At 40.1% G+C, this 27,202-nt stretch overlaps 2 protein-coding genes across 4 annotated transcripts; both read left to right on the top strand.

Moving 5' to 3' along the window:
• The first annotated feature begins 2,185 nt into the window (after nt 1–2,185).
• Nucleotides 2,186–12,552, top strand: EIF5A2 (eukaryotic translation initiation factor 5A2). Of its 3 annotated transcripts, none has more exons than XM_026666423.2 (5): nt 2,186–2,473; nt 4,417–4,606; nt 5,656–5,760; nt 8,735–8,866; nt 9,627–12,552. In XM_026666423.2, the coding sequence occupies exons 2-5, from the start codon at nt 4,442–4,444 to the stop codon at nt 9,684–9,686; spliced, it is 462 nt and encodes a 153-aa protein (XP_026522208.1). In that variant the 5' UTR covers nt 2,186–2,473; nt 4,417–4,441; the 3' UTR covers nt 9,687–12,552. The 3 variants fall into 3 exon arrangements, with proteins under 3 accessions (XP_026522208.1, XP_087821422.1, XP_026522225.1); XM_087965296.1 differs by having other exon boundaries at nt 2,471–2,993; XM_026666440.2 differs by lacking the exon at nt 2,186–2,473 and adding an exon at nt 2,487–2,852.
• A 943-nt stretch (nt 12,553–13,495) lies between these two features.
• Nucleotides 13,496–16,065, top strand: RPL22L1 (ribosomal protein L22 like 1). Its single transcript, XM_026666410.2, has 4 exons — nt 13,496–13,731; nt 14,309–14,398; nt 15,100–15,221; nt 15,747–16,065. Exons 1-4 carry the CDS (start codon nt 13,723–13,725, stop codon nt 15,889–15,891), a joined length of 366 nt encoding a protein of 121 aa, XP_026522195.1. The 5' UTR covers nt 13,496–13,722; the 3' UTR covers nt 15,892–16,065.
• The last annotated feature ends 11,137 nt before the right edge of the window (nt 16,066–27,202 follow it).

Below are 27,202 nucleotides of genomic sequence, written 5' to 3'. Positions count from 1 at the left end.
AGAAAGCAAACCTACTACCAACAGTAATAGTGCCTTGGATGTAATTCCAAAACGTTTAGAGCTCCACTTGAACTCCATCAGCATTGACAAAATCACCATCAATCAATTGCAAAAGGCAGCTATATTTAAAACAACTTACATCCTGTGACAATATCTTTAACACAATCAAACATCCACATCTGCCTATCCCACATCCTTGGAAAGAACTTGACAAGTGGACAAAATTCCAGATCCAGTCTGAACATCTGGCTGACTGTGCAACAAACTATAATATATAAAATTAATATCTAATCCTGCTTTAGGCATGAAAACAGGCTGGGTAACTTTGGGCCAATTACTCTCTCTCAGACCAATTCATCTCCCTGGATTGTTATGTGGAAAATAAGAGGAAAGAATATTAGGTATGTTCATTGCCTCAAGTTATTTGTAAAAATAATGAAGATGGGATTTTAAAAACTCTAAATAAATTATAAACTAAAATAAACCTTTTCTTTCTAGATTGCAATGGTATTCTAATGGGAAAAGGTGGGCCTTCAATTTAACTTCCCACTTGTGAAATCCCTCCTGCTGTGAAAGTTTGACCAACTTCCACTTCATACACTAATAAAAGGCTTCCATTTAGACCCGAAATCCCTCCATCCAAGTCCACAAGTCCAACCTGGCTATTCAAGGTTTTTGGAAGAGGGGATGCCCTATTCTCTTTTCCTTTTATACCTGCTGACTTTTAATAGTATTTCATCACTTTTGCTATTACCTAATTGGAGCCCTGATGAACAATCTCTCTCTCTCTCTATATATATATATATAAAAGCCAAGTACCACTCTCTCATTACAAAATCTCCAGAACAGTTAACGCCTATAAACTTGAAATTGGCACGTATGTTCCTCTTGGTTTCTAGGTGCTCGCTAAGAAAGGATTTTTTTGAAATGACCATCAGAGCATTACTATTTCTTAATACAGGAATTAACATGCTCTGATGCTAAGGAGTTCTACTCCACTCCCCACCGGAAAAGAACTCCGTTCCAACTGCCAGTTGCCTCACCAGGTTGCAAAACAGCAGTAGGTAGCATTCAAATCGAATGCTGCCTGCACCTACATAACACCCCAAACATAACAATGAAGAAAGATTTAAAAAGTATACATTCTTCGCCATCACGCTCCATTATCCTGTAGCTGTAAAAGTCAGCAGCAGACAGTCTTTTGGTCTTTGTGTTGCACTGAGGCATACTGATGTAATAGCCATCTTCTCCAAGGTAAGTACATCAGAGTGTACTGGAAGCTCAAGAGAAGTCTGGGGCTCCTCAGTACTAAACTGTCAGTACCTCATCAAAATGTCAATGTGTTCCATCTATGGAACTGCTTCCGGACTCAAGGCAGCAGGAATATTCCCTTATGTGTTTCAATCATTGACCACCACTGAGCCAAAGGATTATGAACCGGATTTCCCCTGCATAGCCCAATCATATGGTGTCATCACGAAGCATGAGTATCCAGCTAGTTCTATATAGTGCACCTGGGAGATACATTTCATTGCACACCGTAGTACCACTGATGATTGTATTGCTTGTTTGGTGGGGGGGGGAGGGATTTACTAATAGGGTTGATTACAGGAAACCTTTAGAAAATCTGGAGGAAGGGACTCGAGGTCATCTAATCCACCCGGCGCTCCATGCATTTTTAGTATTCCAGCCCAGCTGGTAAAGCTGACAGCGGCAGCACAAAATGTTACAAGAGTTTCCATGACAATTTATGCAATTGGGAAAAATGAAACTCGTGGAAAAAATGTGATCTCGGATCCCAAAGATACTTTTTTAAAGAGGCATCTTGACTTTCTGGATTTTTTTTTTTTTTAAAGACGTTTGGCTTCTCATCCAAGAAGCTTCTTTCAGCTCTGACTGGATGGCAGAGAATGAAAGGATTTATATTCCTTGCAAACTGAATCTCCATAGACAAGTGATCTGGGAGGACTTTGCTCTGGTATCTTATTTGAATTAGTCCCCCCCTCCAAAAAATAAACAAATTCCATGCGCTGATTATCTGACCAATACTAGTCAGATAATTAATAACTCTTCCCACCCAACGGCTGAAACCGTTTCAACGTGCGCCGCTTTCCTTACAAGGAGCACGTGCTTCGAGAAGTACACGCTACTTTGAAACTTAATGGGCGCGGACTGATGACGTTGATCATAAGACACGCGATAGGAACTGGAAGAGGTCCCGGCCCACTCAGGTGGGTGGGGCCATTATTAAACGCAGCCAATGGCGGAGAGGGATGCTTGAGAGAGTGGGCGAGGCTGAGGGCTTCCGGACAGCTCAAGAAACGTGCCACACACGCCCTTGCGTCCTCTTTTTCTCCGCAGCTGGTCTCCCTGCTCTCCCCTCCCACGCACCTTCCCGCTTCCCTTTCCGGCGGCGGCTGTGCGCATGTGCGTTGCTGTGACGCTCCGTCAGTCTTTTCCTGCGCCGCGTGAGGTAAGTGCTTGGCCTGACGCGGGCCGGCGGGCGGGTGTGTGGCATCTCCCGTCTTCCGCCCGACCTTTGGCGGGAAGCGCGGGAGGCCCTTCCCGGGCGCGCGTTGGCCGCCCCTTCCCGCTTCCCAGCGGCTCTGAGCCCAGCCATGGGGGGGACCGAGGGGCCAGAAAACGAAGCCCGGAGGAGGCCCTCCGGCTTTCTTTCGCGTGAGGAAGGCGTTGCCGGGCGGATTTCCCTCACCCGAGCGGCACCTTCACCGAATGCCCAGATATTCTCCTCCTCCCGAGGCTTTTTTCCCCCCCTCTCGGCCGGGAAAGGAACGGAGTTCCTGCCCTTCCCCCTCCCCCCTTTCCCGAGCTGCCCGCGCGGCTCCACCCAGGTAGGTAAGCTCGCGTCGCTGGCGAGGATGAATGGCTCCGCCCGCTGGGAAAAAGCCCTCGTGGATCTCGACAGGGTCGAGGCCTTCTCTGCCCTTCAACCTAGTTCGCTCCTTCTTTTCCTGGGACGGCTGCAGCCTCGAGTAAGCCTTCCCCGTGCTTTCCAAAAAAAACAACCCAACCCTCTTTTAACTTTGACTCGGGTCGCCTGCGGCCTTGTGAATCGATAGAAAGGGCGGTCTGATATATAACCGCTGAGTCGTCACTCCCGCCTCTGCCCCCCCCCCATTCATCACCGTAATCTATAAAAACACTGGTACATAAATGCGGAGCCCGGGCCGCCGCCTTTTGACCTTTTAAGGAGAGAATTCGGATTTAGAAGTTCATTCCCCTTGCAGAAGAACTGCAATTCAGGAGTTTGCCCGGCGTGTAAAGAGGGTGTGTGCCCAAATCCCTGTTAGAAATTTGCAAGTTGTCCTGGGGGCAAGTGGGTCACACCTTGTTGGCCTTCCCAGAATTTCAGGTTTGGTGGTAATAAATCCTCCCCAGTGCAAAGCTTATCTCTTTTAAGTTCTCCAAGCATTTTTTTTTTAATATTCTCTTCCAACAAGAGTTTTTGTCTTAGGAATTGAGTAGGTAGGTCTGGATATGAGGACACACACAAAAAGGAGGGAGGCATTTGCCATACGTGGAGGAGGAGCAGGCAAGAATGATTGCTGCCAAAATGCAGTCTTTCTTGCCTCTGGCTGCAGCTGCCTCCACCTTCCTTAGTGCACACACACCCTTTGTAGCTTCTATAATGGTGATGAATCATGTTTCTTTGTGATAGTGGTAACGACAGATCTGTTTAAGCTGCCAAAACTGAATCACAGTGCATTCAACACTACTGTTATGGCCAGAGTTCAGTAAAAATCATTGCAGTAATTATAACATGGTCTGGTTTAGCTACCCTTATTTAAATAAGCATGGTGTGTTGGTTTCCCAACTGCTTGCTTCCTTTCCACTTTCCTCAAGCAGTTCAAATGAATAACTGATATAAATACAATAGTTTTACTTGTTTCTTAATTATATAGATGGCTCCTGGAGGATACAATCTGAAAAAGCAATTTTGAAAGATACCTCAAATTGTATTGTTGCCAGACACTTATAAATCACTCAAGCTCTACTTGAGGGTTGGAAAGCTTTATGTTATCCTAACTATTATATAACAGTGACCACAGCTCTTCTTCAGTACCCCACTGGAATTCTAAACTAATTTGAAATATTCATAACTTTTTTCTGTAGCTTCCCCTTCTCCCTCATCTAGATAATGCTTATTTAGAAGATGTAAAATTCAAATTTAAGCTCTTTAATCTAAATGGTGAGGAATTGGCTATATCTAGAGAATAGTAAACTACTGAGCAAAATGTTTGTGAAACAGTAATTGAGACTAATATCTATAAGGAGAGGAATAAATCCTACTTATACTTCGTTGCAGAACACCAGATACTGTGTTAGGTTAAAGCATTACTAGCAATTTTGATGATATCTATGAAAAGGCTAAAAACTATCTCTTGGAAATTATAGTATTTTCTAGAATTCATTTTGTACTATGGCGGATGAAGTTGACTTCACCACTGGAGATGCTGGTGCTTCTGCCACTTACCCAATGCAATGTTCTGCTCTCCGTAAGAATGGCTTTGTGGTGCTGAAGGGACGTCCCTGCAAGATTGTGGAAATGTCAACTTCCAAAACTGGCAAACACGGTCATGCCAAGGTAATCTCAAGTACAATTTACCTGTTTTACTGCAGAAATAGTATCTTATGAAAATTAAGAATTTGCCACTATTTCATTTTTGCTTAACTGCATTTATTGTGGGTTGTCCTTACAAATTGATTCAATCATCAAATAAAATTGCATACTATCTTGTTTCTCCAAATAGAACATATTTAAACTGAACGAATTCCAAAATAGCACATTGGATTAATTCAAGCATTATATTCTAATTCTGCATATCATTTTTTTCAGCCAGTTCTCCATGGTTTGCTACTTTGTAAATGTTTTGGGACTAGAACCTGCAGAATTGCTAGCCAACGTGGCCTTTTCTGTTCCTTGTCATAACTGAACTTATATGCCAATAAATGATGAGGAAAATTTGCGCAAGAAGTGAAAATCCAGATGCCAGGGTGTAGCATGTTTTCGTTCTACAAATCAGTCTGATTCTAAACCATAGAATCAGTTTTATAAAGAATATAGAAGTAGTTTAACTGAATTTTACATTTAAAATTTGCAGAATGTGTTACCTGCTAAAAGTGTTGCCTTATATGTAAATCTGCTTGTGATAGTCTTCTGATAGATTGCACCTTAGCAGAATAGTTTGTAGCTAAGAGCTGGAAAGTTGACACTTAGATTAATATTGGGAACTTGCTTCCCTATAAATTACCCCATTTACCCACCTATTGTGTTGCCTAAAGCCCTGTAATAGATTTGCATTTAAATTCTTGATGAACCTTAGGCATTATCTCATATACAATACTTTAATACAGCTATTATGTATAATGCAAACACCTAATAGTTTTGAGCCTTTGGGAAAACATCTAAAATATACATAGTACAAAACATCCAGTTTATGACATTTTAAATCAATGATAACATTAGAAATGAAACAGGTCTTCAAAAACGTTACATATTCAGAATACTGCAAAATCTATATTGAAACATGTTCATAGAGATGTTATGTGGGATGATCTGAATAAATATGAGAAAATATGAAATACAATATTCTTAGTAACCTAATTACATGATTATGAATATTTTCTAAACAGGTTCATTTAGTTGGTATTGATGTGTTCACTGGCAAAAAGTATGAAGATATATGCCCTTCCACTCACAATATGGATGTTCCAAATATCAAGAGGAATGATTATCAAGTAAGTATGTCTCTGAATCTAGGGTTTCCTTTGATTTGCTGTCTAGATGTGTACAAAGTGGAAGTTTCACCTTAGGGAACCTGGTCTAAATTGAGATGGGGGACCTTATTGACCTCCATATACTTAATTGTCACTTTGTGGTGCTGAAATTGGTTCATGGATACCTAGATTTGCAACAGTTTATTCTTAATGGGGTTATTCAGAGTTTAATATTGTGTAGTATCAATTCCAGGTAGTCCTTGATTTACGACCATGATTGAGCCCAACATTTCTGTTATTGAGACATTTGTTAAGTGAGTCTTGTCCCATTTTATGACCTTTCTTTAGTTTACTTTATTGTCATTGCACCTCGTACAACGAAATCAAACACCATCTTCAGTGCACATCATGACCATGAAAATAAACACAAACACACATCCTTCACACATTGAACCGGAAACCCCTGACACCACACCAACACTGCACTATACAGAATTCAAAAGAGCTATTGCCCTGGGATAGAAGCTGTTTTTCAGCCTATTTGTCCTTGTTTTTATTATTCTGTACCATCTGCCAGATGGTAATAGTTCAAAAAAAGGGTTCCCAGGATGAGATGGATCTTTGAGAATGTTTTGAACTTTCTTAAGGCAGTGAGAGTTATAAATATATCTTGCCACAATTGTTAGGTGAATCACTGCAGTTAAGTTACTAACCTGGTTGTTATATTAATCTGACTACCTATCAGGTTTCCAAGGGATGAAATCCATTTAAAAAGAAAAGAGCAAAGTCCATCTTCCAAAACAATTTATTTTATTTAGGAAAGAATCAAATTGGCAAAGTCTGTTGTAATTCCGGATCTGTCACAATCTGGAATTACACCACATAATATTGGAAATTAGAAACACCCCACAAGAGTTACATTGCCCAATAGAAGTAAATCAACTGGTGCCATCAATCTCCAGTCTCAGCAGGGTCAGCTTGTGTTCCCACAGGAAGGAGAATCACCTAGCCTAAACAACTCTTATCTCCACTCCTCCCACCTTAGGAATGTGGCAAGCCTGAAAACCCCCCATGACCAGCAAAGAAAAAGAAAGGAAAAGGAATATATAATAAGGCTAAATAAAATGGCTACACATGTCAGTTTTTGGGCATGACAGGCTGCCACCCCTCTTTTGAAAACTCCAACAGCATAGAATACACAGATTGAAACTAGGTTAAACACAATAATAAAATACGCAATTTAACCACCTCTGCCACCCGCAGGATTCGCCTTGGGCTTGTGGGGATATTTTTCATGGAATTTTTCCACCAGTCTATCAGCATTAACTTTCCAGCTATTTACCTAAGTCGCTTGTGAAATAGGATAGCCTTTCCAATAAATCAGATATTGTAACTTCCCCCTGAAAATTCTGGAGTCCAAAATTTTCTTAATCTTATAATGTTCATGCCCCGCAATGAGCAAAGGCTTCGGAGCTGCGCATTCTGCTAGCCTCAATGAAGAAGCAACAAACGGCTTTAACAAACTACTATGAAAAAACAGATGTACTTTTCCCAATAACCTAGGGAGATTAAGCTTCACTGTTACTGGGTTTATTACGTTAATTATCTGAAAAGGTCCAATAAATGTGGGACTCAATTTTCTATAAGGTAAGTGTAACTTGAAATATTTAGTTGACAAATAAACTTTATCCCCCACATTAAACTCTGGTTGCTGCGAACGATGTTTTGTCAGCTTGCATCTTGTAGATTTGTGCTGCCTTATTCAAAGCCTTTTTTGTGTTTTCCCAGGACTCCTTAATTGCATCCATCCATTCATTCAGTTACTGACATTGACTTTACACGACCCTGGGACACTAAATATGAACTAGTTGCCAAGCATCTGAATTTTGATTGCATGATCAGGGGGGTGCTGCAAAGATCGTAATTCTGAAAAATGGTCATAAGTCACTTTTTTCAGTAACATTGTAATTTTGAACAGTCATTAAATCAACTATTGTAAATCAAGGACTATCTGTATCTGTCACTGTCATTAGAGGCTCCAAAAGGTCTCATTACAGTTGTAATGAGCTATATAATATTCTGGATTGCATTATTCCTATGTTACTAGAAAGAACATACATGTAGTCCTCAATCTATGACCATAATTGAGCCGAAAATTTATGTTGCTAAGAGTGACATTTGTTAAATGAATTTTGTCCCGTTTTACAACCTTTCGTGCCATAGTTATTGAAATGAATCACTGCAGTTGTCAAGTCAGTCACAGGGTTAAGGCTTCCCTTTGCTAATCAGATGCTTACAAAGGGGGATCACATGACCTCAGGTCAGTGCAGCCATCAATATGGGTCAGTTGCTAAGTGGCAATTTTGATCACATGGCCATGCTGCAAAGGTCGTAAATGAAAACTTATGTCACTTTTTTCGGTGCCGTTGTAACTTTGTAAATGAACTGGCAAGGACTACTAGTACATGTGAGTTTAGGAAGCAGTAGTAATCAAATGGCTTTCCTCTTGCTGGGTCCCAGCTGGTTAATAAGTTTTCATTTCTTTCCAGTCTCCAGTTATCATTAAATAATAAAACTATGATATTACACATGTTAGAATATTGCCAGATAGTACCTAGATTCCTAAAAATCTAAAACTTTTGGAGACATCTTGGTTTGAATTAACAATAATTTTTAAAAAGAACAATAAAGAATACATTCTTATTGTGTCTTCCCACTTCTGATAAAGTCTTCTAAAAAGATTTCTGAAACTTTATTAACTAATGTGAGAAAATAGAATTCATACTTTAGTTCTTTAAAATATATGGACTTAAAAATTGGTTTGAGAAATGGCAACATTGAGAAATACGTTGTGAGGATGTTTTAATTTCTAATAACTTCAGGATAGGCATTTTCAAAAAGAACAATAAGGTTTTATTTTCAAACCAGTGGTTGTATAATTCCCCATTTTAATGAAAAATGTAATTGAATAAAATATTTTAACCATATTTTGCAGCTAATCTGTATACAGGATGGCTACCTTTCTTTGCTGACAGAAAGTGGAGAAGTTCGAGAAGATCTGAAAGTCCCAGAAGGTGAATTAGGCAAAGAAATAGAAGGAAAATACAATGCAGGGGAAGATTTCCAGGTAAGGATGCCCATTTTACACTCTTTATAATGACACCAACTACTGTAGGAGTGTTTCTTATATCTTTTCTTTTCCCCCATGAATAACAGTTTTTTCTGTAAAGCAAGGGAAGTGCTTTCTATCTAAGTGTATCATTTATTTTTTATTTGTTGGTTTATTAAATTTTTATGCTGCTCATCTTCCCACAAGGTGACTCGGTAGTTATAAAGTTACAAATTATAAAACAAGTAAAAATAATTAAAACATTAAAAACCACACAGATTAAAATATTGTTTCAATTGTCAAAAATATTGTTAGTTTTGAGTTAGGTCTGTTTCTGTCTTCGCATCCATGTTCTATGTGGAAGTCGCCAATGTACACTCTATCCTTTACAATGAACATGAATTTTAACTTTAGTTAGGAGTACTTCAAATACCTTATTGTCTTTCCACATTATTTAGATAATCCATGATTTAGAAAACATCCCAATGCACAGTTAATGAACAAAGCAAGCTGGATTCACATCCATAAAATCATAAACCTTGGTTTATAAGCATAGATTCATATACAAAAGTCCATAAATAAGTAAACCACATTTTTGCTTAGTGTGCTTTCCTAGTTTTTTTTTTATATTTATGGGAAACGAAGGATTTGCCCAATAATTTGTTGTAGGAATAATTTCAAAACTAATAACGTATCAAACTACCATTGATGTGTTGATTGAAATGATAATATAATGGAATTGTAGAACCTAACAAAATTATTTTTTCCCTTTCTGTAGGTGTCAGTCATGTCTGCAATGAGTGAAGAATGTGCTGTAGCCATAAAACCTTGTAAATAGGACCACCTGGATCAAACAGTTGCTAAAGTACCAGCAACTGCAAATCTTGTATTTTAGTTCTGATTATCACCAAAGCTATAACCTTCACTAGCAACCTCGTGTCTTTGTTTGAAAATAGTGCTGACTGATGTTGCAAGCAGTTTGGCAATATTAAGATTGCTGAAGTTCAAGTGCTTACAGGAATGGCAAGGCAGTCAAAAACTGTCATTTTAGATCATGAGGTATTCAAAAATAGTATGCTTTGCTCAAATGAGACTGTATAGCAGTGCCAATTACCAAGGTAGTACTCAAGTTTGAGTTTATGTACATTTTAAACAGAAATAACTTTGTTTTAAAATCTTAAACATGGTAAAATGTGGCTTGCACTGAACTGTGAAGCCTAATTGGGCTAGAGACAACGGAACTCGTGTGATCAAAATGCCAGTGCTGATGGCTGTGTATAGCAAACTGTAGCTTTGCTGGCTTGCTCTTAATTGGTCACAATTTGCTGTGATGTAAACATCCAGAATTGCTGGGTGCTTTCATACTCTGGTTAATAGTGCACAAATGTTGGAGCAGGGTGGAAAGGAGATTCACTAGAGGCCTTTGTTTTCAATGTAGAGTTCAACCACTTCCAGCTTTAAACAAGGCAATGCCTCAAGAGTTACAGTATTTGATTTGGCTTTTAACTTTTTTTTAGGTTTATGGCATAAGTAAACTTTTTTTTTTAGGAATTGAAGCAAACCTGCACCTATCAATGGCCTGAAGGCTAAATTTCAACCCTGTGTCACTGAACAGAATTTGAGCCATGGATTGTCTTGCAGAGTTTATAAAGAACTATGATAGCGCACTCTATCAAACAAATGAACCTCTGGACTATAATAGAACTGTTCTGATTCAAAACCTACTTGAGAAGGATTGGTTACGCTGCACAGGCAAATGCCTAACTACTAATCAACCTATTATCCATGTGATCTTTGCTTGCAAGGTCATGTTTCAGCTTGATTAGCATTTGGGGAGAAACCTAATTACTTAAATTTGCCTTATACTTTGGTAGCAAATGACTAACTTGAACTAGTGACTAGATTCTTAAAACATGCTTAGTTTATTGGCAGGTTTTTTTGTGGGGGGAATAGTAAGTAGGATTTTGATTTGCCCTTAAGTGGTAAAGCTAGAGTAGAGGGAAAATAAACTGCATCTGGATCTTTATAAGCTCTAGATTTAAGTAAGCAAGTATCTATGCAGAACAGGGGCACAATACAACTTAATTTGGCAATAAACACTCTTGAAAAAAGCACAGTCTTGTTATAGTGGTAAATAACTACATGTTTCAAGATCTAGGGCTACTAGGAAGCTGAAGGATTCTAGCTTATTGTTGAAAATTTAATCATGTGAGTGTTCCTTAATACTGTATTGTCAATATCCATACCAGGAATGGAAGTCACAGTTTGAAATGTGGACTCCCATTTGCTAGTACCATTTGTGATGATCATTTGTCCAACAGTTATCTATTGTGCCTGAGCAGCTGAGAATACTGAGATAATATTTAAGGAGTCCTGCTAGTATCTTCCTAGTGGTGTCATCTTTTAGGAATTCCTTACCAGAAGTACCCATTCCTGAAAGTGGTACTTAGACTTCAAATTAATTCCTAGCAGTCTGAAACCACAAGTCAGGAAAAAAAAATACAATGTCTATAAGGTAGATCTTATGTAGGACACCAGTAAAACTACAGTATTTCCAACAAGCTAATAGCAAAGCCATTTCTCTTGTAGAGGTTAATTGTCTACAAACCCACTAAGTTTACAATACTTTGCTATTGAAACAATGCTATATATTTCAGGTTGTTTGAGCTGTTTCAGGGCCATCATGTTCCTATGAATCCATGTTTAGATTGTTTTTTACTTTTTAGTTCAAACCATTTAATTTTCAAGAGCAGGGTCAGAATCTTACAAGCTGAGGGCCAAAATGAAGTCTGAAATAGTCCTGTTGTCAGTTTGCTATGATCTAAGCTATTTGCTTGGAATCTTTTGTTCATTGGACTGCGGATTTTTTTTTTCCTTAGATGTTAGGGATTCTTTTGTTAAAACCCCAATTTACCTCTTGATGTCTTTGTTGTCTTGCATCTGTGCGCAACGAAACCACTGCTAGTTGAGCCATGACTTGAGTATATTCTTCTCAGGGCTGCTCTTGTGAAGATGTGAAAGAGCTTAAGTTAATTATTTTAACAAAGCTGCTTAAAAGTTGTAACAGGGTTTTGTATTGCATAAATTTATAGCATGCCTAGAACACAAGTAAAATTTAGTATATTGAATTAGTCTAAAGGAGTCAAACATTGTGATCCATCTACTCTGTAGGTTACATGACATGTTTGACAACAGTAAGCTTTAAATGTTGGAATGCTGACTATGGGAATTTTAATGGAATAAGCTGTGTTAAATTTTTGTGAGTGTGTAAAGATCAAGATTCTTATCTGTTACTATCAAAAATTTTCACAGTATAATTAAAGACATTGATCTTTGTGGTGTTTAGATTGTGGTACTGTACTTGTAGAATTCTGGGCTTTCACATTCAGTGATTGTTACATTAAAAAAAGTCATTGTTTTAAATTAAATGTGGGGGGAATGGTTTTGTATTTGCCACAATAGGAATCTCCCATAAGTATGCAATTATACCTACTGGCAAGTAATGTATGCAAAGTTCATTATATAAGAGTGCCCTTGACTTTAAAAGCAAAACTTGAAAGGTTTCTACTTTTTCTGCATTTCTGTAATAGTGAAGTGTTCATATGTTTAAGAGTTCTTGGCTTTTAAGGACTTGTTTTAACAAAATGTTTGAATTATTATTTGAGTCACAGTAACAAAAAAATAAAGTTTAAATGTAAAGGCTATTTTTATTTATTGTCACTTCTATATTTCTACACTACTATAATGTCTTCTCCAGCAAATTGGAGAGTATTTCATTTCATAGCACTTTAGGAACCAGTTCTGTGCTATAGTTCTATTTAACATCAATGATCTCCATGCATAGGTTTTAAGGAAAAATACTGCTCGGTAACAGTTACAAGGGACTTTGCAGGTCTTCTAGTCCAACCCTCTACTCAGCCAGGAAACTTGATACCATTGAAACAAATAGTTGTCCAATCTCTTCTTAGAAACTTCCACAGTTGGAGCATTCATAACTTCTGGGTGCAAGTTCTACTGATTAATTATTCTAACTTTCAGGAAATTTATCCTTAGTTCCAGATTGCTTCTCTCCATTAGTTTCCATCCATTGCTTCTTGTCCTGCCCTCAGGTGATTTGGAGAATAGCTTGACTTCCTCTTCTTTCTCTACCCTTGAGATATTGAAACACTGCTATCAATTCACCCCCTAGTCCTTTTCATTAGACTAGACATCCCCAATTCCTGCAACCGTCCTTTATAGGTTTTAGCCTCCAGTCCCCTAATCATCTTTGTTGCTCTTCCCTGCACACTTTCCACAGTCTCAACATCTTTTTTATGATGTGGTGACCCAAACTGGATGCGGTATTCCAAGTGTGGTCTTAACAAGGCATGGAACTGGAAACCAGTCGCTCCAGAATACCCTCAAACCATTATGTACGGGGGGGGGGGAGGAGTTGAGAAATGAGTGGAACGAAGAGTGCAATCAGAGACACGTTTGGGGACCATCCCTTCCACGGTTACCAGCCTTCGGCTTAGTTTAAAACAGAGGTCTCCAAACTTGGCAACTTTAAGACTTCCCAGAATGGAAGTTGAAGTCCAGACGTCTTAAAAGTTGCCACGTTTGGAGATTCCTGGATTAGAACCCCGGAAACTGCAGTCCCAACACACGTGGACGGAGCTGTGCTCTTACCCGGCATGCCTTGGCCCTTAATGAATCAGAAACGCCCCAAACCGGAATCCGAGGGAGCAAACGCTTCCTAGAGGCGCCTACTACTACAGTATCTCTCGGGCGCGTGCGGCACGCCTTTACGTAAGATTGCGTCACAAGGCGGATCGCTATAAAAGAGGGCCGCGCAAAGGATTTCGCTCTTTTCGGAACCCGAAGGCTTGGGTGATATGGCGCTGGTGAGCGGGTTTCGCGCACGCGCTGTCGGCCTTTGGCGAGGCGGTGCGGGTGGTTTCAAGGGAAGGGAAGGAAAGGAGCCGAAACCTTGTGAGGTGGCTGTGGCTCTCGTTGCTTCCGTTGGGAGCTGCGGAGAAGCCGCTCCGAGGTGAAGGCTGCGCTGGGCAAGAGTGGACGGTTAAGCCTCTTTCTGCGAGGGTTGCCTTGCGAAAGACCCTGCCAGGAGGGAGACCAGCGTAACCAGTGATGAAATAAGCACCTATGGGTTAATACAAGATCTAGGTTGCTTTTTCTTTTTCTTTTGTATGTGTGGGGGTATCCTAATGATCCTATAGATCAGTGCTGCTCAGTTTCAGTCCCCTTAAGGTGGGTGGCCTTGAATTCCACAACCAGCTGTGGATAGAGATTAAATAAAACCTGTGATAACTCCATTCTGGGTTGGTTTTCAGTGCATTGCAATCCACCCTATTGCACTATGCCAGATTAGGAAAGGCTCTGCTACAGAATATTTAGACCTTGAAATTGTCAACATAATAATAGCAGATGTTAACCTGAAGGATGTGTTTGGGTTTCTTTCAGCAAAAGGATAAACTGAAAAAAGTAACTTGCAAGTATAACCTTGATCTTACCCATCCTGTGGAAGATGGCATATTTGACTCGGGAAACTTTGTAAGTAACTTAATTCTTAAGGAGTTATATAGTAGGAGCTATATAGTAGGAGTGGTGAAGCTTAAGTGTTAAGGAAGGTAGAAAATTCTCATCATTGTAGTTTCTTTTTAGAGAAAAATTAGGCATATGTAGCAATAGCACTTAAGACTTATATACCGCTTTACAGCCCTCTCAGCTGTTTACAGAATCAGCATATTGCCTCCAACAATTTGGGTCCTCATTTTACCCACCTTGGGAGGCTGAGTCAACCTTGAGCCTGGTGGGATTTGATCTGCCAAATTGCAGTAGATGTAGCTTGCAGTACGTACTGCACTCTAACCACTGTTGCCACCAAGGCTGTATATAGCTAATTTCAGGCAAACAAACTTGGAGAGTAATTTTGTCTGAGAAATCCTTTCCTGAAAAAGTAATTAATTATAATGCCTCTTATTAAACGTATTCATCCAGTTTAGTCCCTTAGCTATCAGATATATTGCACAGGTGTATAATATTAGAAAACTTGCACATAGATATAGCACGTATTGTGTTTGCTAAATTTCTTGGGTGGAATTTTAATAAAAGATGCTTCAAGGGGAGGTGCTTGTATGGTATAATTATATTCTGTGACTGTAATAACAAATGTTGCCTGGCTAGGGTTCCTTCCCTAGACCCACACCTAGTGCACCATTCCCTAGTGTTCTTTTGCTTTTTTATTTAATTAGGAACAGTTCTTGAATGAGAGAATTAAAGTCAATGGAAAAATGGGAAACCTGGGAAATGTAGTTCACATTGAACGTTTTAAAAATAAGATCACAGTAACGTCAGAAAAGCAGTTCTCAAAAAGGTTGGTTTAATTTTGTGTTGCAACTTTTCTTTGGCTCCTTGCATCATCAATCATTTTAAATGTTTTAAAAATGGTAAAATATAGTACATTAGATGGCAAGTTTAATGGAAAGTACCTATAAAAATTGGACTTGCCATTTTACCCAGTAGCATATTTCCACATAAGATCCTTACCACTGGAGTCTTGTTCTTTTGTTGGGTGGGGGAGGTGAATATAGGGAGGTATTATATACATATGGTAGTATTGCAGTTCTTCATATCATTCCCAGCCACCCCCACAACAATCTTGCCAGATTAGAAATAGATAAGGGCTGGAAATGATAGAGGTGTATTCAGGATGTCTGAAATGAGTTTAGAGTTGAATTCAGTTTCTTAGCCTTCCTGTTTGGCTTGATTAAATTAGAGTGAACTCAACAGATGACGCTAAGGTTACTTTTTCAGAATTCTTGTCTTCTGCTTTTTTTGTTTATAATTCGTACATTCTCAAATATCGAACCTAAATCATTTTCTTCATATGGTTTTAAAGGTACCTTAAATATCTCACGAAGAAGTACCTCAAGAAGCACAATCTTCGTGACTGGTTGCGAGTGGTAGCGTCCGACAAGGAGACCTATGAGCTGCGTTATTTCCAGATCAGTCATGATGATGAAGGGTCTGAAGCTGAGGAATAATGAGTTTTTAAATGGAGCATCATATTCCTGAATGAACAGAGTATATACACTATCAACTATTTATGAGCGTGCATTAACTTATTACCGAACAGATCTTGTATGCTATTTTAAATATCCTGTCACCTCTGAGATATATTTTAAAAGTGTCATTAAATAGCTATTCAGAAAATATATTTTTATGTCTGAAGGCTGAGTTGCGTGTGTTTCATTGAAGTTATCTGCAAAATCTTATTTTTGAAGTATATAATATGGACATTCAATAATGTGTATGATGGACTATTTTCTAATTAAAACCCCAAGTAAAAACTGCCGTATCGGGGTGGATTTAATTTAAATCGCGATTTAAATTGCTAGTAAAAATGCTTACTTTTAATCAATTCAATTTAAATCATAATTTTTAAAGAGCAACTGTCATCTCTATCCCGCAGAGGTAAACCTGCTGTTGTCTCACTGACAGTCCCAATATTGCAGAATATACAACTAAGCTCCATTTCATGCTGAATAAACTAAATTATTAATGAATCTTAAATAGAAAACTATCTTTAGATAGATTTTTACTCCAAAAGCATTTTATTAAAATAAAGTTGATAAAAAAAAATTAAAAATCCAATTTATTCTTTTTAAATCAATGTTTATTCACCCTGGCCAATGTTCATTTTTTTAGGAGATACTGTCTCAATGTCATTTTAATGACAAAGGAAGAACTTGTTGTGGACACCATCAGTCCACAACCATTCCAGTTTGGCAGTGTGGGGTGGGGGTGGTTCTGCATGAGTGGCAGGTGCGCGAAGTTCCATGCAAGCATGCCCAGGCTAATAGTTTTCGTGTGGTATGCTGAATCACAAATTGGTCAACCTATTTTTCAAGCTAGTTGTGTACATGTAGGAAAGACGGATTTCCTTAAAGTAATTGTATACTGTGGAAGCTTTAGTTTGGCAACACTTTATATAACACAGGTCTCTGGTATTTTTTTCAGAATAATGGTCACTATGTATTATACCATTCTTATGTCGGGTCTCACAGCTGCATTGTATTGATGGAGGCCTTCAGCCTTTTTGTCCTGGTGACTCTGCTTGGAATTTGGAAAAACTGATGGGTGCTATCAAAGATATCTGTTTTCAAAACCAGTGAGAATAACTTGACCCTGAATTTAATATATCGAATTAAGGATCACACCCCCCCCCCAAGTGTATGGATCTCTTTCCCATCCCGGCATTTACAAACCCACAATAGTGTGTTGTCATTTCTTGAATATATGTACACATCCTCCCTGCTTTTCTTTCCAGGCAGAATGTTCTCCAGCATTTCCAAATTCTCACAAATCTTTCAACTTAGATAGCCCCAGTGGATATCCCTTAATCCAGGGATCCCCAACCTTTTCGATGCCGCGCCCGGTTCCGCGTCAGCTGGGCGCCGCCATCTTTTTGACGAAAAATCACTTCCAGTGACGTCACGGAAGTGATTTTTCGTGGCGGGCGCTAGCGCCGCGCTTCTGGTGAGCTTTTTCGGGTAGAAATGGCTTTCCCGGAAAAGCTCACCAACGCTGGCGCCGCCATCTTTTGACGAAAAATTGCTTTTTTACCAAAAAGATGGCGGCGCCAGCAACCAGCGGCCCGGTAAGGCTTGTTCCGCGGACCGGTACCGGTCCGCGGACCGGTGGATATCCCTTAATCCACCAGCCTATTCATAAGTCACTGATGGTGGCTGAACACTTACTATTTACAAAGTGTTTCGTTTTATATCAATCAACCAGAATAGGGCTGGAAGAGACCTTGGAGGTCTTCTAGTCCAACCCTCTGCTCAGGCATCATTTCAGATAGGGTGGCTGCCCACTCTGTCTTGAGAGTAAACTTGCTGTTTGGGGATTTTTCTGCTATTCCTCAGCTCTTTTATATTTTTTATCCAGCACATTAGTAGGATGCAAACACTTTCACATTACCTCTGTTGCACATAGCAACAGACAATCTTCAGGAAGCAGGGAGCAGGTTTCAGAGCCAAATAGCAATGTAACATGATTGAGAAGTAAAGCAGACAAATAAGCTGCCACTTTGAATGCTTTGTTGTGGTTAATCGAGAAGTTGTGTCTGACCCATTGTGACCCCATGGAACAACCTTCCTCCAGGCCTTCCTGTCCTCTACCACCCCACCCCAACCGAGTCCATTTAAGCTCACACCGACTGCTTCAGTGACTCCGTCCAGCCACCTCATTCTCTTGTCGTTCTCTGTCCCTTTCTTTTGCCCTCAATTGTTCCCAGCATTAGGCTCTTCTCCAGTGAGTCCTTCCTTCTCCATTAGGTAGCCAAAGTATTTGAGTTTCACCTTCAGGATCTGGCCTTCTAAAGAGCAGTCAGGGTTGATCTCCAGGACTGACCGGTTTGATCGCTTTGCAGTCCAAGGAACTCGCAGGAGTCTTCTCCAGCACCATAGTTCAAAGGCCCCAATTCTTTGGCACACAGCCTTCCTTACGGTCCAACTTTCACAGCCATACATTGCAACTGGGAAAACCATAGCCTTGACTATACGCACTTTTTAGTATGCTGTCTAGATTTGCCATAGCTTTCCTCCCCAGGAGTAAGTGTCTTAGTTTCTTGTCTGTGGTCCCCATCTGTGGTGATCTTGGAGCCCAGGAAAATCTGTCACTACCTCCATTTCTTCCCCCTCTTTATTTGCCAGGAATTGAGAGGGACAGATGCCATGATCTTAGTTTTCTTAATGTTGAGTTTCAAGCCAACATTTGCACTCTCTTCCTTCACTCGCATCAAGAGGCTCTTTAGTTCTGTTTGTTTTTAATAGCCACTGGGTTTACCTCCACGCAGAATGGGGATAATGGTAGTGAATAGGTTTATTGAGGTGTCACAAAAGCCCCAGCGGTACAAATGCTACAGATGAATGAATTGGGCTATTTCCACTCCGTGTCAGTTTTGTATCTATCAGTTGTCAGTCAGTTCCATCCAATTTCTCTCTCTGCTCTTATTATGTTTTTATAATATATAGGAAGCCCTCAACTTAGGACCATTTGTTTAGAAACCATGTGAAGTTAGGACGGCACTAACACAAGTGACTTATAACCAGACTTCACACTTATGACCACTGCAGCATCCTACAGTCATGTGGTTGCCATTTGCGAGCCAACTGCCAACAAGCAAAATCAATGGGGAAACCAGGAGTCGCTTAGTGACTCTGTGAATTGCTTTAACCACAGGGGAAAAAACGGTTGTAAAATAGGTGCAGTCACCTGGTGACTCGCTTAATGACTGCATCGCTTAACTAAACAGGTTCTAGTCCCAATTGCTGTCATAAGTCAAGGACGGCTAGTATCCTTGGAAGTGGGCTTGTTGAGGGGGTTAACATACCATGATTTGCCAGCAGGTGGCAGTGCCTGGCCAACATAGAATCTGGAAATTAAATATGCTCAGGCTTGATAGGGTATATGGGAGAAAACTTGTATTTCCAGAGATGAAGGCCGGATAATGAAATTGCCTGTGGAGAGTGGGTGGGGGCCCAGGGGTCTCCTGGAAGTGGCAAATTGCCTTTAGATGGATACAGGTAGACCTTGACTTACCACCACAATCAAGCCCAAAATTTCTGTTGCTTAACCAAGGCAGTTGTTAAATGAGTTTTATCCCATTTTATGACCTTTCTTGCCATAGTTTTTCACTGCTACTACTATATAGCGAATCACTGCTACTAGGAACACAATTGTTAAGTGAACCCGGTTTCCCTTTTGTCTTGCTTGTCAGAAGATCACAAAAGATGATATGGGATTCTGCAACCTTCATAAATAGATGCCAGTTGGCAAGTGTCTGAATTTTTACCACGTAACCATAGAGATACTACAATGGTTGTAAGTGTGAAAAATGGTCATAAGTCACTTTTTTTTTTTGAATAGTCACTAAATGATTGTAAGGGAGAACTACCTGCATAAGTGTGAAGTTATTGGAAGTGATTTTATTTAGACTATGTTCATTCCTTTTCATTAATGCCTTTATAAATTAATGCATTATAAATATTGATTATGGATGTAATCTATGTATGTATGTAAAATCAACTTCCCTTAATTTTTCCAAACATCTTTTACGAATCTATTAATTTTGTATTTAACTTTTCCCAAGGCATGCATTGTCAATTCTACTTCCCTTGATATCCTTGAATATATTTGTTGTGTAATGTAACAGTGCTGTAGAATTTCTTAATTTCTGAAGACGGGCAACGATCAGTAATTCATTCAACCACTGTGCATTGCGTTTAAGGAAAAAAGGGCAAGTATGTTCCAATCTGTGTGTTGGTCTGAAAAATTCAAATTGCTACATTCTGAAAAGAAGACTATTATTCTCCAATAATTCATCCTTAAAAGAAGAAGGCCATCATAGAATTTGATGGGAATAGAAAAATGGAGGTTAAATGAAGCTTTCTGTCTATTACTCCTTGAAGATGGAAAATTCAAGTTTGCCTTCCTTTTGGATAAATGTGGTAATTCAACTCATTTAAAAAGCAGAAATTAAGTCAGACATCTGTCAAGGAGATGCTTTAAATTGGATTGGATGTACCAAGCAGGGAATTGGACTCTGCTTACAATGTGCCCTTCTAATTGTCCAAATGTATGGAAGCCACATTTCCTAGTAATCCCCCATATGTTTTGCTACATGCCTACCTCTGGTGGAACAGTTTTCATTGTTTTCTAAAAAGAGAGAGAAATGTATTACCAGCATCAAAGAAGGTTGAGCCTTTGACATTTGAAAGGGCAATCTCTCTTTAGGAAAGTTTTGACCTCCAGAAAAAGAAAACATCAGTATTTCCAGTTTTATTTTCTGGAAAAGCAATTAAACAACAGAGAGATTGATTTATATTTTTGCTTGTAAAACAATAGCATAGAAAATGGAGATGGGGAACAAAACACGAAAATAAAAATCCATTGTTAAAGAAAAGGGAAAAAAACAAAGTCATTAAAAAGCAAAAATGTACAACAAAGGAAAAAAGAAAAGGATATATCATTTTTATAGTAAATAGTTCCAGTTCTACATATAGTTATCTAATGCTATTATTATTCAAGTATTATTCAGTTATTATTCAAAGCTAATGCAGTCCTAGGCTAGATAGAATCAAGATCACAATGTTGTACCACTTTGTAATGCCTTGGTAAGGCCACACTTGGAATACTGCATCCAGTTTTGTTGCCACAATATAAGAACGATGTTGAGATTCTAGAAAGAGTGCAGAGAAGAGGAACGAAAATGATTAGGGGACTGGAGGCTAAAACTCAGAATAGTTGCTGGAATTGGGTATGTCTAGTTTAATGAAAAGAAGGAGTAATGGTGATGTGATTGGACATATGTTCCAATATCTAAGGGGCTACCACAAAGAGGGGGTCCACCTATTCTCCAAAGCATCTGAAGGCAGGACAAGAAGCAATGGATGGAAACTAACCAAGAAGAGAAGCAACCTAGAACTAAGAAGAAGTTTCCTGATAAAACAAGTAATCAGAATCCAGAAGTTATGGATGCTCCAGTACTGGAAGTTTTTAAGAAGAGATTGGACAACTATTTGTTTGAAATGATACAGGGTTTCTCCCTGGGTTGGACTAGAAAATACCAAGGTCCCTTCAAGTCTGTTATTCTGTTATATTCTATATGTATATATTTTTAATGCATACATACAGCTATCATTAAAACAACAACAACCGAGCTGGATTTGAGCTTAAGGGGACTCTGAGCAATTCCATACGATGAGAGCCTTTTTCTGTCAATGGTCTGACAGCAAGGACATGGCTTGCTCAGCAATCATTTTTCTTGCTGTCACACAATGCCCCAGACATGCTCAATTTGAGGAAATCAAATCAACTCAGAGTGCCTGCCCCCCCCAAAAAAAGAGTGTGAGGTCAATGGGGATTTTAAAAGCTCCCCCCTCCCCATTTCCAGATGACAATTATCAGCCCTAGAACCAAGTATGTTCGTGGGGAGCTCCCCATTAAAAAATGTTGGGTGTTATTTCTAAAATTCCACTCCCTCCCCCTCACGCTTCCTTTTCAATGTTCAGCTAATCTGTGTGCTTGTAACCGAGCCAGCCGGTGAAAACTCCCTAACCAAGTATCAATTTGGACAAAATAGCTTTTGTTTTCCAAACTACAACAACGTGCTCATCAAGCAACATTTGTCTAGGGCACAGGGCATTGTGGTTTGAAGCGTTTATCACTGCTTCTACTGATAGGGTTTTATTTGCAAAGCTGCCAGTTTTACAGTCTCCCCCTTTAAATGTTCCTAAAGCGATATTTTAAAGGAAGCATTAATTGTTTCCTGAGTCCATCCTGAGCCCAGGAAGATAACCGAGTGGAATTTTTCAAATCCTGGCATCAGAATGCATGATGGTTTTACACAGTGTCAGATTGAATGTTCGGCACTGCCATGTGGATTTGGAAGAAAATCAGATACATCAAACTGTTTAATTGGATTTTTGATGAAGTTAGCAGTACTGGTGGCACATGCATGCAAAACCTCCTCCAATTATTAAAGCAGTTGCTGTATTGACTGTTGAGGGTGGAAATTATCAGCTCAACTATAATTTTGTTATCCAGTTAGTCCTTGGTTCATTCGGGGGCCCTTCAAAATTACAACGGCACTGAAAAAAGTGACTTGTGACCTATTTTTACAGTTACGACCTTTGAAGCATCCCTATGATCACATGATCAAAATTCAGACACTTGGCAACTGTTTTAATGTATATGTTGCTATGTCCCAAGGTCATGTGATCACGTTTTGCAATCCTCTGACAAGCCACATCAATGGGGAAGCCAGATTCACTTAACAACCAGGTTACTAACTTATCAGCTGCAGTGATTCACTTAACAACTGTGCCAAGAAAGGTCGTAAAATGGGGCAAAATTCACCTACCTAATGTCTCGCTTAACAACAGAACTGTTGGGCTCAATTTGGTCGTAACTCGAGGATTACCTGCTTTTATTTGGTCTCATGTTTGAATTGAATTGTTTTGTTATTTTTGTATCATTTTAAATGTCAACTGCTCAGAGTCTGGCCCAGAGATTCAGAGGGTTTTCATGGATTGGTTTCACCTTCAGCCTCTATTTTGAGCCAGGAACAAATGAACATCATGCTTGAATGAGTCTTGTAATCTTTGAGCTGGTAAGATGAACTTTCCAAATTGTATAAAGCATCAGTGCACTGAGTGATGAACTTCTGGCTTACACGTCTCTTGACATATGAAAATTGATGACTTTGATCTGTCTCTCAAGAAAGTAGTCAAACAAAAGAAAATTTAGCTCTGTGGCATATTTATTACATGCGTTAGCCTTTAGGTGTGTTGCAGATTACCAGACATGGACTAAGTTCTCACAACATGATTGATTTGGTTTTTTAATTAAATCACATTCTTGGTTTGCACAACACACTGAACTTTTAAAAAATGTGGATTCACACCAATATGATCATAAAAAACTATGAAGATGAGGCTATACAAGCTTAATATGTTGCATAAGTGCATTTTTTAGGTCTACATTTGCCCTGATTATGTTGCATGCACACAGCCACAAAATTCCTCAGTGTTGTTTAGGTAGTCTGAGTAGTCAGAAATCCTATACATTAAGAGCAGGGGTCTTCAAATTTGACAGCTTTAAGACTTGTGGACTTCAACTCCCAGTATTCCTCCTCAACGGTGATGTTAGCTCAGGAATTCTGGGAGTTGAAGTCCACAAGTCTTAAACTTGCCAAGTTTGAAGACCCTTGGTTTAGAGCAATGTTTCCCCATCTTGTCAACTTAAAGATATCTGGACTTCAACTCCCAGAATTCCCTAGCATGCTGGCAATTATACTAGGGAATTCTGGGAGTTGAAATCCACATATCTTAAATCTGTCAAGATACCCCTGGTTAGAGCAGGAGTATCAAATTCGGTTTCATTGAGGGCTGCATCAGGGTTGTGTTTGACCTCGAAGGGCCATGGTGGACGTGGGCTTGGTGGGCATGGCCAGCTTGACATCACCTGTGTCAGGGTGCCTGTGGTAGCCTGAGTGCTCTGCCAGCGAAAACGGGCTCCCGAGCTCTGTTTTCAGCTCTGATGGCCTCCTGCATTTGCCAGCAAAAATGGAGCTTGGAAGGGCCGCCCGCAGCTCTTGCGAACACCATTTTCACTGGCAGAGGCACCGCAGACCAGTCCTTCACTGTTTCCAGGGCAGCCCCACAGGCCAGATTTGGTCCCCGGGCCCTGAGTTTGACACCCCTGGATTAGAGGGTATAAAATTGGAGAAGATTGGAATAGGAGGATTAAGTATAATAGTTTTTCTCCCCAGTAGGTGGAGCAATGTCTTTAAGATGCTGAGGAATATTTTTGGCTTGCATCTGCTCCCTCACATCACACAGACTCACAAGTTAAAAAAAACACCGTGGTGTATTGAATGCAACTCATTCCTAAACGTTGCATTGTTATCACATAGTGCTCTATAGCTTTGTATGCAATCATTTTGTGTATCTGCAAATATGAAAGTTTCAATTTATAAAAGCCAATGGTGTCCTCATTATTTTGCAATAGTAATGGAGCAGATGATCCTTTGTGTAGGAGATACAATACAAATTTTTATCTGCAAGTTTGACATAGTACAATAGAAGGAAACTATCCATGCATTGTTGCTGTGCTTGCAAAAGGTACTGTTCAAAATTTGGGACTCTGGATCTCAGGTTTGGACTTGGAATATCCAACACTTATCTTCTTTTCAGGGTTGTAGCCTGCAGTATGGAAGGGCTCTCATCTTTTAATTGTTCTTACCTTCCTTGGTCCATCTGAGCTTGTCCATAAGAACAAGCAGTCAAGGCCAGCACAAAGGCTCAAATAACTAGATCTATTCCTCTATGAGAAAATTATGTACTGGGGATGGGTGGATGGGAATTGAACAAGGGAAGACACAATATAAATGGCAATATAAAATGATGCATGGCATGAAACACATCCAAAAGCACCTGCTTCTTTTCTTCCTTTAATATAGGAACCCAGAAACATTAAGCTAATGGTGGCTTATTCCAAACATATAAAAGCATTGCTTCACATGGTGATGATGAATCGGGAAATTGTTAAGCTGCAGCCATAGGTATCAACTTGGAGAAGGAGTGTCTTTTAAAAACGATAGATGAATTCAATGGTATGTGTAAATTCTTCTATCATGAGCAATATGCCTTTGGTTTTCAGTTGTTGGGAACCATGAGAGGGAAGGCTAATATCTCCCTTTGGTGTTTTTAATTGGCACTTAATTAAGATCTTTGGGAATAGTGCTAGACATTTGATCTGATGCTGCAGAACTTTCCTTACATTCTCATGATCAGGGCTAAACTAAAGTATCCCTTACGTCTAGTTGCTTAATCAGGTCTATTCTAAATGGATTTGGTTGAAAAGAGGGAAAAAGAGAGAGAGAAATCAGGCCATGAAATTCTATCTGGAATAAATAGCTCATCAGGGCATGTTAACCAAAAGTTACCTGAAAAAAGCCAATGCAATCCTAAGTTCCATTAACAGAGAGATACAATCAAGATCAAGTGATGTAGCCTTAGTAAGACCACACCTAGAATACTGCATCCAGTTTTGGACACCACACTATAAAAAAGATGTTGAGACTCTAGAAAGAGTGCAGAGAAGAGCAATCAAGATGATTCGGGGATTGGAGACTAAAACATATGAAGAACGATTACAAGAACTGGGCATGGCTAGTCTAGTGAAGAAAAGGACCAGGGGAGACATGATAGCAGTGTTCCAATATTTGAGGGGCTGCCACAGAGAGGAAGGGGTCAAGCTATTTTCCAAAGCACCCGAAGGCCAGACAAGGAATAATGGATGGAAACTGATCAAGGAGAGGTTCAACCTGGAAATAAGGAGAAATTTTCTGACAGAGCAATCAACCAATAGAACAGCTTGCCCTCGGAAGTTGTGGGAGCCTCATCACTGGAAGCTTTCAAGAAGGGACTGGACTGCCATCTGTCAGAAATGGTGTAGGGTCTGCTTGGGTGAGGATTAGATGACCTACAAGGTCCCTTCCAACTCTGTGTATCTGTATCTGAATATCTAAAGAAAGTTTCACAACATTAGACTTTGACAGTTTCCACCTTATACCATGTTTCTCCAACAATACGGCCTCCCCCAATAGGAAGGCCCAGCATGATTTCTAGGCATGAGGTGAAATTAAGCCCCGCCCCCAAAATTTAGGCTTATTTAAACCATATGTTTCCCCGCCATTTCTCACATCGTTTGTTAGAACTACACGAGGTGAAGAGAAATGGGGAAGGGCGGGGGGGATGGGGAGAAAACTTGCCTTTAGGAGTGCCCTGCAGGTAGCCTAGGCTAGAATACCCCGATAGCCTATAGAAGCTCCCCAAAGACAGAGTCCTCAGCCACTTCAGGGCGTGGCATGGCTGCCCGTGTCCCCTCGCCTTTAGGCAGTCTCTTTCGGGTGATGGAAGCTCCCCAAGTACAGTCACCAGCCACTCTGATTGGCCGGTAGAAGCGGCCTCGGGGCGAGTGCACACACACGCTCCCCTCACCGTGAGGCCGCTTCTATCGGCCGACGAAAGCTCCCCGAAGGCAGAGTCTCCAGCCGCTTCAGGGCGAGGCGTGGCTGCCCGTGTCCCCTCGCCATTAGGCAGTCTCTTTCGGGCAATGGAAGCTCCCCAAATGCAGTCACCAGCCACTTCGATCGGCTGGTAGAAGCGGCCTCGCGGCGATGGGAGTGTGCATGGGCCTCTTTCGGTGGGGGAGGAAATTAAGTCACTCCCGAAAAGACGGCCTAGCCATTTTTCGGGGGTCAAAAAATAAAATAAGGCCCAGCCTTATTTTGTGAGAAACCCGGTAGCATTCATTGCATTCCATCAAATGGGGAATAGCTGAAGGCTTTCTCTACCTGATCTGCCAGTTTAGTCTCAAGCAATGACAATAGGCTGAATTCAATGGAGTGCAATAAGTTACAAAGTTTCTTTAGTGGCCATTCTAAGCTACAATGAAACTGAAAAAAAGTACTTATTATTTTTTACACTTATGACTGTTGCAGCATCTCCATGGTCATGTGATTAAAATTCAGGCGCTTAGCAACTGACTAGGGTGGGATTCAATTTTTTTAACAATTGGCTAGGTGGATGTGGCCATGTGACTGGTTGGGTATGGCTTTTTTTTGGCAGCACCCCCCCATTTTGGGGGGCCTTCTGGGCCTCAGGAAAGCCTCCTGGGGAGGTGTTTTTGCTCCCAGAAAGCTTTCTTGGGGCTCAGGGAGGCAAAAAATGGAATGTCAGGGAGTGCTGTGCCCCCCCTCCATTTTCTGCCTTCCTGGGCCTC

This window comes from Notechis scutatus, chromosome 4, assembly GCF_049901735.1.
Source record: "Notechis scutatus isolate UNSWTSFEM ecotype Mainland chromosome 4, rNotScu1.2, whole genome shotgun sequence".
NCBI classification, from domain to species: domain Eukaryota; kingdom Metazoa; phylum Chordata; class Lepidosauria; order Squamata; family Elapidae; genus Notechis; species Notechis scutatus.
The sequence above is the reverse complement of the archived record's forward strand: the minus strand, read 5'-3'. Positions and strand labels throughout refer to the sequence as shown.